Raw genomic sequence first — 14648 nt, 5'->3', positions numbered from 1 at the left:
AAAGGTTTTTCCCACTTGTCTACTTATTTGCAATTGAACATCAGCTCATTTGGTGTAAACCCAGTTGATGTATGGGGAATGCCGTTAACAGCTTGTAAGAAAGGAGTAACATATTCAATCCAAACGGTAATATTTGTAATTCGAAGTTCCTGCCTCCACATATGAAGGCGATACACGTCCATTCTGTACACAAAATCTTAATGATACCTGGCCTTTCTTCAAATACATGTATATAAGCAATGAGACAAGCACTTTGATTCACGTACCTTTGTGTTTATTGTGCTGATGTTTACCTCTTCTGCTGCAAACTGTTGTTTATTGTATGTGTTGACAAACATAATGATGGGATTTACCAATTGAACCTCAAAGTCATAAATAACTTCAGTTTTACATCCCCTAATTAGGCCTGTTAAAAATAGTTATTTACAGTGAAATGACATTGGCCCTTTCCTATATCAATTTGTACTGGTATGTCCTAAATGTATCCATACCGATTAAACAATCAACTATTAATTTCACTGCTATCAAAAAATTGCATCATACAGAAAACTGTCCTAATTGGATGGTAATTAAGGCTTGTATTTTGACTCCTTTTGATTTCTAACCAGTGGCAGTTTGTACCTAGCAATTTTACACTGGCAGTGTGGGTATATGTCCACATTTCGTCAGGTCTTGAAAGAATCCCTGCAACATCAAATTAGTCGTAGCACCTCCATCAAGCACAATGGGTACATCAAGGTCAAACATTTTGGCTTCGATAGTAGCTTGTACCTTACCCTTGTTGTTTTTCTGTGTATCCTCTTTACTTTGATATAAATCTTTTTTCACATCACTACTTGATTGTATCTGATAAAGCAAGTGTCGGTCAAGCTCGTGCCCCCACTATCCTCCCAGGTCACAGAATGGGGGGCCTACCGTGACCAGTTAGTTTTCCGGCATCGCGGTGGCATTGATCTGTGGGTTAGGCGTAACTTCAACTATATGGACTGTTGGTGTTTGATTACGCCAATTAGTACCCTGTGAGGCTCTCACCTGAAATTCTCTTTGATTTGCGTGTTATTTGGCATATGTGTGTTACTTTGCTGGCCATATTCCACTGTCTGTGGATTATTCGGCTGTCTGGTATTGTTTTGTGTTTGCCATGTGATTGGCTGATTATTGCCGGTAGCTTGTGTCTGTACATATTGTACAGGCTGACCATATGCTACTTGCCTGTTATAGTTGTTAAATTTTTGTCCATTCCTTTTATACCCGACATTGAATTTACAGCTTTATCCATTGCTGTTGTGATTACCGTTACCGTTCCTATAGGTCTGTGTGGGGCAAGGTTGCCATCTGTGTTATACTAAGAATTTGTTGTTCCTTTGTTGATCTGTAAATCTCTGTGGCACTGTCTCCATATTAACAGGCTTGGGTTGTACTGGTCTCTCTTTGTATATCAGTTGTATTGAGTCCAGTACAGATAAAAAATATTCAGTGTCATGTTCCGGAATGGTAATGAGTTTTTCCCTAACGTTGGCAGGAAGACAGCTCTTTAAAATTTTCAGCGCATCTATTGGAGATACCAGGTTCGTCCAGTATCTGGTTTTATTCAAAAAATTTTGAAAATAGCTCCTTTGGCTTCCATGTTTGCTATTGAGTGGAGCTGGTTTGAATATTTCATGTCTGAGCCTCTCTTGTAGGGCCTTAGACCAATATTTATACAGAAAGGCTCCCTCAAACTGTTCATGTTAGTGACAACTTTCTGCCATGGCCGTGGCCAATAGCAGAACGTCACCTTGTATGTAGGGAATGATAAATCTAATTTTCTGGGCTTAGGTCCAGGTACAAGGTAAAACATTATGAAATGCTCTGATGAAGACCATGGGGTGTGTTCTTTTTCCTTCGGATATAAATACCAGAAATTGTCAATGCCTAAGCAATGCTTCGTCTGTAAGTAATGTTGACAAACACACTGCGCCGTCAGTGACAGCCGTGTTTGTGTTCGCTTCTCATGTAGCACATGGCAACTGCGCTTACTCGACAGGTACAACTGCCGGCAAGTGTTGTTGCATTCTGCAACATTGGCTGTTTTCCTTCGACTGGCTAGCCACATACCGTGGATAACCAGTGAAAGTATCTAACTTCTCTAAAAGCATGGGTTTGTTTTCTGTCAAGTGTTGTTTTGGAATGTCAGTAGTTTTAGCAATACTGCCTGGTAACCTTTCCTCTGCTTCCTTTAAACCTGAATCTATTTTAGCTAGAATTTGACTTTCTTTCTCTTTTAGAGCTTCTTCTATAGTATCTACATAAAGTTTGAACTCTGACACTGCCGTTTCAGCAAGGGTGCTGCCATTATCCAGCACCCCAGCTTCAGCTTTTTCAGTTATTTCATTTACATATCTTATCCGTCTGTCTTCGGGCAAATTTTGACTCTAAAACTTAACTGGTCTACTCTTAGACTTAACTTTTGTACTTCTGTAAGTAAGTTTCTGCACAAGTCTTGCAGCTCACTAACTGCATACGTCACAATTTTCACGGATGCTTCCACTAGGGGTTGCATCTCTTGAATTTGAGAATATGCTTCACTAAGGTTTTGTAACTGCAAGTTGTTCCTGTTTATCATCTATGGATGACACTTTTTCCATTAATGTATTTATATTGCGGAACATGTCGATAATTATTTCTTGTTTTAGTTGTTTTCCTAGCTCTGTCAACTCTCCGGATAGTTCGGCCGATAATTCAGTGTGTGTATTTTGCTCACCTCACTGAACTGTTGACTAATGCTATTCTTGAAATTGTTAAATGCCTGATTTTGGTGTGTAAACTGTTGTCCTATACCCTTAAGCTAGTGTTACACTTTCCTGAAATTCCTGTTGTTTTGTAGACTGTTGTGTTATTTGTTGCATGAGTTGTATCAAAATGTGTTTCTCCTTAGTATTTACATTGCTTTTACGAACTGTTTCCTGTTCGCGACGTGGTGAGCAAATAATCAAAGGAATTTTCGCTGTCATGCGCTTCAGTTTCACTATTTGAAAAAATATTTCTTGGTGAAAACTGAGAAATTGTATCATCAAGCGTCAAAAGTGACATCATGATTAGTTATATTACCAGTGTCATGATTTTTTTGATAGTAGGACATCAACCTCATTGTTTTGGTTGCCCTCGGCCAGGTCATGAGTTGGCACATTACCTTCAACAGTTGCCAAGCTTGGATTTCCGACACCTTGGCATGTTGCATTTTGTAATGAATTGTCAACAATGGCCATTTCCTTTGACTCAATTGTGAACATTTTATATTGCGAGACATGTCTGTAATTATTTCTTGTTTTAGTTGTTTTCCTAGCTCTGTCAACTTCCCGGATAGTTCGTCCGATAATTCATTGTGTATATTTTGCTCACCTCACTGAACTGTTGGCTAATGCTATTCTTGAAATTGTTAAATGCTTGATTTTGGTGTGTAAACTGTTGTCCTGTACCCTTAAGCTATTGTTACATTTTCTTGAAATTCCCTTTTTATTTTTTTATTTTTTTTTCCTCCAAAAAATGAAACTGTCTTTATCGGTAGTTTCCAATTAAGATAGATTTAGCTGTGTATTCACTAATGAACCTGATTATTATTTGACACAGTCTTACAGAATTTGGTGACTTATCTTGCAATTTAACGATGACTTTACACAAATTTTTGTCTCTTCTGTAGAAATGCACTTTCCGTAAAGGATATCAATTGGAAGGAAAAGAGATTATCTGCTGCCAGAGAGACGGCGCCAAGTTCGGTCACATAAGCATACAGCGTAGCAGCTTCCTACCTTTACTGCTGAAATAGGCATTCCTGGCATGTCTCGTTTGTAGGCAGAATTTAATTTTAATTAGCTCCTTCAATATTTTTGTGATTCCAAATCTCACAGACATGTAACAAATACAACGAAAATTCCATTAGTTTCTCCTAACAATAATATGAACCTTTTATCTCAACAATTGAAAGGTCTGTTCGTATTTCACTCGGCGCAGTCCTGTCACGGTCGCCATTGAACTGTGGCAGTTATGTGGGTGGGCGTATAATGGAAACTGATTAAAAATTGTTGTTTGAATAATTGAAAAAAAATTGATTCGAAAGAATAGTTGAAAGAAATTGGAAGGTAATTTATAAACCTGTACACATATCCTGGATGAACTTTAACTGGTACTAATATCAGCAAACTTTCATTGTCAATACATTAAGTTCAATATTCATATTTTGAGTTACCTACTGCTTCACATTAATTCCATTGCACATAGTCCTGATTATAACAGTGTCAATGCAGGATTGCTCCTCCTTTACTCGTGCATATTCCTCTTGTGTGCTCCGAACCTCCTGATGCAGGATTCTCGGCACGGGCGAAATTATGAACAGACAGGTGTGGTCAATGTGAATATACCAATAAAAGTTTACTTTCCTAATAATTTTTTCTAACACTTTTAATGTGCACTTGAAATACACATTTTTTAAACAATACTGGTATGACGTATATAATCATACATCCACCCGCTATCTCTGTTACAAAACAACTCGTTACTTTACCTTTGTGTGTATATATAGCTTACATGGATTGACAGGAATGGGGGAAAGAAATACAGTAGAAGAAGAATGGGTAGCTCTGAGGGATGTAGTAGTGAAGGCAGCAGAGGATCAAGTAGGTAAAAAGACGAGGGCTAATAGAAATCCTTGGGTAACAGAAGAAGTATTGAATTTAATTGATGAAAGGAGAAAATATAAAAATGCAGTAAATGAAGCAGGCAAAAAGGAATACAAACGTCTCAAAAATAAGATCGACAGGAAGTGCAAAATGGCTAAGCCGGGATGGCTAAAGGACAAATGTAAGGATGTAGAGGCTTGTCTCACTAGGGGTAAGATAGATACTGCCTACAGGAAAATTAGACACCTTTGGAGAGAAGAGAACCACTTGTATGAATATCAAGAGCTCAGATGGCAACCCAGTTCTAAGCAAAGAAGGAAAGGCAGAAAGGTGGAAGGAGTATATAGAGGGTTTATACAAGGGCGATGTACTTGAGGACAATATTATGGAAATGGAAGAGGATGTAGATGAAGATGAAATGGAAGATACGATACTGCGTGAAGAGTTTGACAGAGCACTGAAAGACCTGAGTCGAAACAAGGCCCCGGGAGTAGACAACATTCCATTAGAACTACTGATGGCCTTGGGAGAGCCAGTCATGACAAAACTCTACCATCTGGTGAGCAAGATGTATGAGACAGGCGAAATACCCACAGACTTCAAGAAGAATATAATAATTCCAGTCCCAAAGAAAGCAGGTGTTGACAGATGTGAAAATTACCGAACTATCAGTTTAATAAGTCACAGCTGCAAAATACTAACGCGAATTCTTTACAGATGAATGGAAAAACTGGTAGAATCCGTTCTCGGGGAAGATCAGTTTGGATTCCGTAGAAATGTTGGAACACGTGAGGCAATACTGACCTTACGACTTACCTTAGAAGAAAGATTAAGGAAAGGCAAACCTACATTTCTAGCATTTGCAGACTTAGAGAAAGCTTTTGACAATGTTGACTGGAATATTCTCCTTCAAATTCTAAAGGTAGCAGGGGTTGGATATAGGGAGCGAAAGGCTATTTACAACTTGTTTCAACTCAGATCTTTCATTGCTCTGTCAAACTCTTCACGCAGTATCGTATCTCCCATTTCATCATCATCTACCTCCTCTTCCATTTCCATAATATTGTCCTCAAGTACATCGCCCTTGTATAAACCCTCTATATACTCCTTCCACCTTTCTGCTTTCCCTTCTTTGCTTAGAACTGGGTTTCCGTCTGAGCTCTTGATATTCATACAAGTGGCTCCCTTTTCTCCAAAGGTTTCTTTAATTTTCCTGTAGGCAGTATTTATCTTGTCCCTAGTGAGATAAGCCTCTACATCCTTACATCTGTCCGTTAGCGATCCCTGCTTAGCCATTTTGCACTTTCTGTCGATCTCATTTTTGAGACATTTGTATTCCTTTTTGCCTGCTTCATTTACTGCGTTTTTATATTTTCTCCTTTCATCAATTAAATTCAATATTTCTTCTGTTACCCAAGGATTTCTACCAGCCCTCGTCTTTTTACCTACTTGATTCTCTGCTGCCTTCACTACTTCGTCCCTCAGAGCTACCCATTCTTCTTCTACTGTATTTCTTTTCCCCATTCCTGTGAATTGCTCCCTTATGCTCTCCCTGAAACTCTGTACAACCTCTGGTTTAGTCAGTTTATCCAGGTCCCATCTCCATAAATTCGCACCTTTTTGCAGTTTCTTCAGTTTTAATCTACAGTTCATAACCAATAGATTGTGGTCAGAGTCCACATCTGCCCCTGGAAATGCCTTACAAATCTCTCTTGCCGTTATATAATCTACCTGATATCTTCTAGTATCTCCAGGATTTTTCCATGTGTACAACCTTCTATCATGGAAATTAAATAGTAATGGATAGAAACTCTTCAATACTCAAAGTGCTGTCCAGTGGAAAGTGAGAATGCTGGAGAGGGGGGAGAGTGAGGGAAGAGGAAGAAATTGTCAACAGTGGGTCAACAATTGAAATGAAATAAGATGTATTTTTAAACTGTATTTTGCTGACATATAAGTAAATATAAAAGCATTGAAATTTTTTTCTCAGAAGTACTTAATTCCCAGAAATCAAATGAATCTAATGAAGTACATGTATAAAGTGCATAAATTAGAGCCTAAAGATGATGCTACTTTCAGGAATACTATTTTTGGCTGAGGGTGGTATTTTCAGTTTAGAGTCCACTTTCACTGTTAATTCAACATTTCTCAGCGTGAATAGCGAGTAATTACAAATATTTTGTTTTACTCTTGAAGGAAATTAAATCTTGTACAACATTGGTTGTTCTGCAGCATGCACGAAACTGCATTAAAAATAAATAAATAAATAAAGAAGTTACTAATGCAAAACTACTGACTTATCTAATTGTTTGTGATTTCTTGACTTTTTCCAGATTTTCACAACCTCACATCTCAGTAGCTGTTCAGAATTTTCCAACATGTTGTGTATGAAACTCGCAGTAGATTTCCACTCTTGAAAATTATATTTTGTCTAAAATGCACTGGAAGTGAGTTACTAAGGTAAAACGGAAAAAGTGCCATTTCTTGGCAATTTTTTCAAGATAGTAAATAACACGTGGGCAGTAGAACGTCTAAAAAATTGAATTTTTCACGAGAGTGGTAATACATAAAACATGCTTGAAAATAAAATTACTCCACCTTTTGCAACCCAACCCCTTTTTCAAAGATACCTCTACTGGGCTCAAAATGTTGCTTAGAAACACATTCATAAGAACAACTTTGTTTACCTGGAAGTGGAAAAAAAGTTACTTGCACTTGAAGAAAAGAATTCTGTGAATGGGAAGGGTGTTACTGAAGTAAAAACAAAAGTATAATAATGTCAAAGGATCCTGTTTGGGACTGAAAGGAAAGGAAAGGGGGAGGGGGCAAAGGACAAATGTAGTTAAAGGATGTTGAGGGCTCTCATCCTCACATATAGTCCACTCCATACCTGCATCAACATATAGCCTGTGCACTTATTCTTGTCACCTTGATTATCCCAAATAAACAAAATTCTGAGGAGATGAGGTGGTATCTGGGTGAAGCATTGCTTTAGAGCATCGGTGCCCTCAGTACCATTGTAAAATTGTTCTAATTGTGATATACTCCAGATGATTTTTATCTCATTCTGGAAGAAGACATATTGATCCAATTTTGAAATTTATTTGATTAGCTCAAGTTATCTTCCCCTGAAAATTGCACAGGGGTCACAATTATTATACCAAAGTGTGCCATAATTGAGGCTCTGACTGTGATAACCAACTAGTGCAGAGAAAAAATCTGCTTCACTAATATAAAACTTCAGTGAGGTGTATGGAACAAGTAATGTGTTTGGTGCAGCCATCATTGAATTTGTGAGTTAAAGTACCATGAATACTGTTTGAATACAGGAGAGATGCAATTTTGTGGAAATTTTAGTTGCAGTAAGAATGTCATTCATACTCCTGGATGATGTTGCTTTTAAAACATCCATTCGGGAAAATATAATGCGTAGACAAGGATCAAAGGAGTGCTCAAACTTGTTACTGACAAATCTATTTGCTGATTTAAGTTGCAGTCCTTGACATTAATTAAAATCACTACTTCAGATTTTGGAATTTATTCTGTGTGTTATAAATCGTGCTCTGTAACAGTAGTTTATAAATGCAAAAATCGATGTTCTTTGACACTCACTTTCATTTTTTGTTTGCAGTGTGTGAATAAGTAATTCATTGTAACTGAAGATATTACTGTAGAAACTAGATGGTTGATGCAAATAATTTTATCATTTGTATTTTTGTATATTTTGTTTTGATGTGAGCTAATACAGTTGTTGGTGGAGTTTGTGTAGTTTGGTATCATATAGTACTACACAGAATAATTCATGATGCTGTACTTTCTGTCTTAAGACATTATTTTAATAATGAAAGTAAAGCTACGAACCAGTGTAGTAGTCGCCATGATGATGATGATGATGATGATGATGATGATGATGATGATGATGATGATTATGTTTTTTAAAATGATTTTGATGCTAATCTTTTATTTCATCAAATGTAGGATGTACTGATTCTGAATCAGTTTCTAAGATCTGATGGCTGCATGCTGCCAAGGAGGATTACAGGCCTTTGTAAAAAGCAACAGCGGAAAGTCAGCATTTTGGTTGCAATGGCACAAAAAGCAGGTAAAGTAACTTTGTGTGTAGTTAAATGTCCACTGGTACAAAATAAAATCTATATCATATTAGTTCTATGGTTTAATTTAGTTTCATATGTTTATTTATTTCACCTAGTGAATTATGTGCTTCAGACCCTGTCTTACATCTAAGCAGACATCCTTAGTACAGAGACACTACAATGTATAAAGTGAAAAAGCTGTACATAGTAATAGTTACAATTGTTAGTCTCCATTGTGTTCTGTAATTTTCTTATAAAGGAATGTTCCCACAAGGCCAAAGACCCTTGGGGTGTGCGTAGCAAGTGTGGGGCCCTGAGCCATTGCAACAGTTTTCCCTCCCTTCCCTGTGCTGCCCCCCCTCCTCTCTCTCTCTCTCTCTCTCTCTCTCTTTCTCTTTTCAGACTCTGAGTGTCATGTGAAGTCTTGATGCTGACTTGGCTGCTTCTTAGATTTTGACACGAATGGATCCCTATGCTTTCTTCCATCGCCTTTTCAGCAAAATAAAGTCAAACCCACTTTCAGGTTTGATTCAGCTTTTTTTTTCTCCATCATATTTTTGCCAGTTGTTTGGAAAGGACATCACCTACCCATTCCCTCCATGTACTCTACTACTCCTGCCAAAGAACCAATAGTGTAGTCAATCTGATGGGATGAGATCAATTTTAACACACTCACCTATAGCCCCTGACAACGTGTGTCTCACATGGTCAATTCCTGAGTAGTTGCTGATCTATATGAGCAAAAGAGCAGACACCTTCCCTTTTGGGGCATCAGGACTCTGAACAGTGACAGTTGAGCCAGTTTGACATTACTGTAACTGGTTGACATCTGTATAGATAGTGTTATACCTTGCAAATGAAGATAATTACTTGTTCCAGATGATGGCCATGTAAAACTGATACCTCAGTAACTGGAAAAAGAAAATTTAGTGTTGAATCCTACAAAATCAAAGCATTTTCTTCCACAGTTGTGTCCTGTGACAAGGGCAGGCTAGGAAATTAGGATCAGTACAGTTTATTCAGTATTTAGTCTGTATTAGAACAGATAGATTCCTTCATAACAAACCTGCTGATTTTTTGGAGAATATCTGATATCAATTAGGCAAAGTAGCCACCAACAAAAAAATGCAGAATAAATCCTTATTGACAGAACTACAACTGAAACACAATCTCAAGCATTTTGAGACTGCACAGAGTTATGAGATATCAATGTCACAATTACTCCATACAAAAGCCTTAATATGACCATCTTTCACAGAGACCTAATGTTACAATCTAATGAACTCGGTACAAACCTGTAGTGCTGTGGCATTAATTTTGTATGGTGCACACAGAGCCCAAAGGAAAACTGGACTGACACAATACAATGGCATTTAAAGGACACTTTTTAATGGAAAGAGTAAGATGTGTGACATGAAGTCCTTGTGAACAAAGTGCCTGGACCACCACCTTACGTAGTTCAAAGTTTGTCAAATTTTTAAACAGAAAAAGAAAATACTGGAGTATACCATACCTTTGCCTGTCACACTTTGGAGACCCAAATAAAATATGGTTTTACCCAAGTGATGTAATCACATATTTTGATAAGGTTACAGCTGGGATCTCTGATGTTCCAAGCTGTAAACTGCCTACTTGATGAGTAAACTATTTGAGAGAGAAATTATCATCCCATTTGGACACCACTCATATCTTGTCCATGACTGCCCTGCTACTTATGGAGCCAGAAACCCTCCATTCTTCTTCGGCATTGCTGGAGAGGAGGTCACACCACTGTAATGCCACACTCATGTATTTTAACCAACCTAAGTAAATAAGTCAGCAGAAGAAAGGGGTAAAAGCATCAGTTGAGCAGCTACGCCAGGATTTTATCCTTTGGTGATTATAGGGACCCCAAAACATTTTAGTGCCACTCAGGGTACCTTTCCTGCCATCCACGTAACACTCTGCAGCCCTAGACTTGCACCTATGGCACAGTGGTATGTCCGTGCAGAAATGTCATGGAGCGGACGTATGACTTGCTTGAATTTCTGTTTGTGGCCTGTTCATTGCTTTTATTTATGCCTATGATAGCCTGACTGTGACATACGATGACTGTGATCCAGAGGCATAATACTAATAGTAAATCAGTCCCCTTAAATTCTCAGCAAAGTAAGATTTTAGCTGCATACCTGTATTTGTATCACTCATAATAAGAACTATCTTGTAATGTGACATGAGGCTAATTAGGATGATTATATTGACCAATTTTAAGTAGATTATGAATTACTCCAGGTATAAATTTTTGATTCAACACTTTTGAGAAACACTAACTCTCTTCTCATTCACTATTAACATACTGTGTACATAATATCTTTGGTTTTAATCATTGTGGACATATGCACCCACACCACTCCCAGAAAGAGCAGTACAATCCACATTTATAAGTGTGGAACCTAAGAGATGATTTGAGTTGGAGATGATGATCAGTTTCAGCCACATCTCCAACAGCAGAATTTTTGGGAAGTTCTGCTAGTAGTGTAGGTCATATAACTTAACAAAGTAAAGTGTTATATTGTGAATTGCTTGTTGACATGGGTGACAAGCAGCTCACAGGTATGGTAGTCCCAAGCAGGCTGACCTAAATCACCTAGAAGGGCGTCAATGTCCTGCATTTGCTACACAAGGCATTCCTTCTGGGTGAACAAAGTTGCAGTCATCCAGATGTTTGCTATCATCTATATGCTTTGAGGAATGACAGGCTGACTAAAAGAAAATGTCAAAAAGGAGTTGAATGTGCAATGTCTAGAAGTAGCATTCAACAAAACGGAATGATAGCTGCTGCTTTGAATGCTTCTATCTTTCGTGAGCAGTGGTTGCCTGAACTGCATTCATGTTAATTGTTCACCTTTTTCTTAAGGGTTAGAATATTCAAAATCTGTTACCCTAATAGCTCAGACAAATTATTTGAATCCAAACAGTGTAATATCTACTCTGTCATTTAAGACCTCAAAGAATATGTGCAATGCAGTGTATTATGACAGTGAATTGTCTTATACATTTGTTTCTGAATTCTACTGAAAAGAAGGAAACAAACAAGGCTGGCTGTAAAATACCTGTGCCCACAAATATTGTCATGGAATGTAGTGCCTATGTACCATTGTATAAATGTGAATAACATGTCATTTGGCAACTACCAATAGTTCACTCTTGTATATTCTGCCGTTGCTTGCAGTCTGTACTGTCAAACTAAGAGTTGTGAAAATGACTTTTTATCTGTCTTCGGCAACCAGTGAGGTTACTGAATCTGAGAAAGGTGACATAGTGGTTAGAGCAGAAACTGAAGTCATTGTGAGAGATTGAGTGCTTTGTTTCTGAAAGAAGTCCAAACTTGTTTTGGCTCTATTAATCTTCAAGGAAGTCTGTGGTTCAGTATATTCTTTTAATTGAACACTTGCGTTACCTTACACTTTTATTGAGCTCTAACATTTCTGTCATCCAAGCTGGTGGGTATAAACAGGACGCTCATACCAGTTTCTAAATTATGCAACTAGTACCTGATAATTAGCAACCATAAAGAACAAAAATGTAGCAACCACTAGAGATCAGAAATGCACTCCATGAATTCATTTTGGACTCGTCAGTGGGTCCTCTAACGTAAACTCCATGTGATCAGAGATTAGACTTGCAAATCTCCGCTGCTGGCTCTGTAACTGACAACATGCCACTTGAGACTGTAGTCAGATGCAATTTATTGTGCCAGTGCAGAAAGGGAATCGAGTACATGAGAAATTTCAGCAGTGCTGCTAAACACACATTATTACAATGACGACTATCTATACATAGCATAACTTAAGTCCCCCTGCCACACTTTTCTGTCTGTATCTGAAGAATAATCTCAGAAACTACTGTAGGGATTTTGAGACAGTTTCACTAACTGGTAGACTGTTTTTACAAGGATGATTTATGCATATAATGTATTACCACTACACCAAACAAGTTGTCTGAACATAGATAATTAGTGCCACCCATGCGAATCTGGGAAGTGTCGCCCAGTAACCAAGTCCAAGGCAATAAAAGTATTAGATGGTTTCTCTGAAAAGTGGTTAAGTATTAAAATAAATGTAGAGCAGTCATCAAAAAATTACAGAATGATTTAGGCTTTTCTAGGAAATGATTATAAAGGATCATTAGATTTAAGTAACATAATATCATAATATTACTTTTAATATCTGAGTAGTAGCAGCATCAGTTAATCTAAGTTAGAAGTATTTAACAGATCATTGTTACTGTGAACCAATAAAATGTTGTCCACAAAATTAGGGCCCAAACGAGTGCTACATTTGGTAACAACCAAACTTGCAGCACTGAAGTTCCTCTCATTAGACTCACTCGATGCTGGAATACAGAGTTTGCTCCTAGCTACATGTGCCAGAGACATTACTGTCATTTCATGTTGTTTTCACCGTCCATGAACATCAGTTTCCGCCTTTGCACACTTTCTGTAAGCAGCAATTGAGAGGCACAATAATAATTCACGATGTGTGTACATGCTGTTTAAACTTCTTGCATACTTCTGGAACTTAAATGGCTCAGCAGTTTCGATGGGCCTGGTGTACTTTCATGTGAACCATGAGTAACTAGAAAGAACTGATGTTGCACTTTGTAGCAACATTCACTTGTAATCATGTTCCACGAACAAAGAATATTAGGAATATATAGTTGTTCACTCACCTGAAATGTCTGCACACAGAGCACCAGTCTCTTTGAAGACATTGGCTCTGTCTTCAGTGCTCATTATCAAAAAATCATGATGTGGGGGCCACAAAAATGCTACAATCTTGTGGTACAAGTGCAGTTTGATCCTACCATTGCTTCCATCCATGTAACTTCTGCATGTTAATTGAAGTATTGCCATGGCAGTCCGCAGCTCATGGTCTCGTGGTAGCGTTCTTGCTTCCTGAGCATGAGGTCCCAGGTTCAATTCCCGGCAGCATCAGGGATTTTTCCTGCCTCAAGATGACTGGGTGTTGTTGTGTCGTCTTCATCATCATTCATCCCCATTACGGTCGGAGGAAGGCAATGGCAAACCACCTCCACTAGGACCTTGCCTAGTAAGGCGGCGGGGGTCTCCCGCATCGCTCCCCTACGCTCTGTAAAGAAGTATGGGACTCATCATCATCATCATTATCATCATCATCATCAAATCATCATCATCATCATCATCACCACCATCACCACCACCAGTAACTAATCCGTTGGGGCCCAAATGATCATCCAGAAGTTTACATTGCCAAATAAGTACTAAATGGAGAGTTGGATAGTTGTCACATTCTACACTGAAGAGCCAAAGTAACTCGTACTTCTGCCTAATATAATGCAGCCCCCACTCCCCCTCCTGAACACGCACGCAGAAGTGTCCCAACATGATGTGGCATGGACTTGACTAACAGCTGAAGTAGTGCTGGAGGGAATCGACACCATGAATCCTACAGGGATGTTCATAAATCCGTAAGAGAATGAGGGGGTGGCGATCTCTTGTGAGCAGCATGTTGCAAACTATCCCAGATATACTCATTAATGTTCATGTCTGGGGAGTTTGGTGGCTATCGGAAGGGTTTAAACTCGGAAGAGTGTTCCTGGAGCCACTCCGTACCAATTCTGGATATTGGTGGAGGGGGAAGGGGTTTGCATTGTCCTGCTGGAATTGCCATAGCCCATTGGAATGCACAATGGACATGAATGGATGCAGGTGATCAAACAGGACACGTTCGTATGTGTCACCTGTCAGTCACATCTAGACATATCAGGGGTCCCATATCACTCCAACTGTATGCGCCCCTCCCCATTATAGAGCCTCCACCACTTGAACAGCCCCTGCTGACAGGTAGGGTCCATGAATTCATGAGGTTGTCTCCATACC

The 14648-nt window shown here is 38.6% G+C and overlaps 1 protein-coding gene across 1 annotated transcript in view; it reads left to right on the top strand.

The window, feature by feature from the left end:
- LOC124602458 (28S ribosomal protein S18a, mitochondrial) overlaps window positions 1-14648 on the top strand; it is a 67005-nt gene that overhangs the window by 44072 nt on the left and 8285 nt on the right. The window contains exon 3 of the mRNA XM_047136322.1: window positions 8634-8757. Within this exon, the coding sequence (XP_046992278.1) occupies window positions 8634-8757 (124 nt within the window). The remainder of the gene's footprint in view (window positions 1-8633; window positions 8758-14648) is intronic.

This window comes from Schistocerca americana, chromosome 1, assembly GCF_021461395.2.
Source record: "Schistocerca americana isolate TAMUIC-IGC-003095 chromosome 1, iqSchAmer2.1, whole genome shotgun sequence".
In the NCBI taxonomy this organism is placed as follows: Eukaryota; Metazoa; Arthropoda; class Insecta; order Orthoptera; family Acrididae; genus Schistocerca; species Schistocerca americana.
The sequence above is the reverse complement of the archived record's forward strand: the minus strand, read 5'-3'. Positions and strand labels throughout refer to the sequence as shown.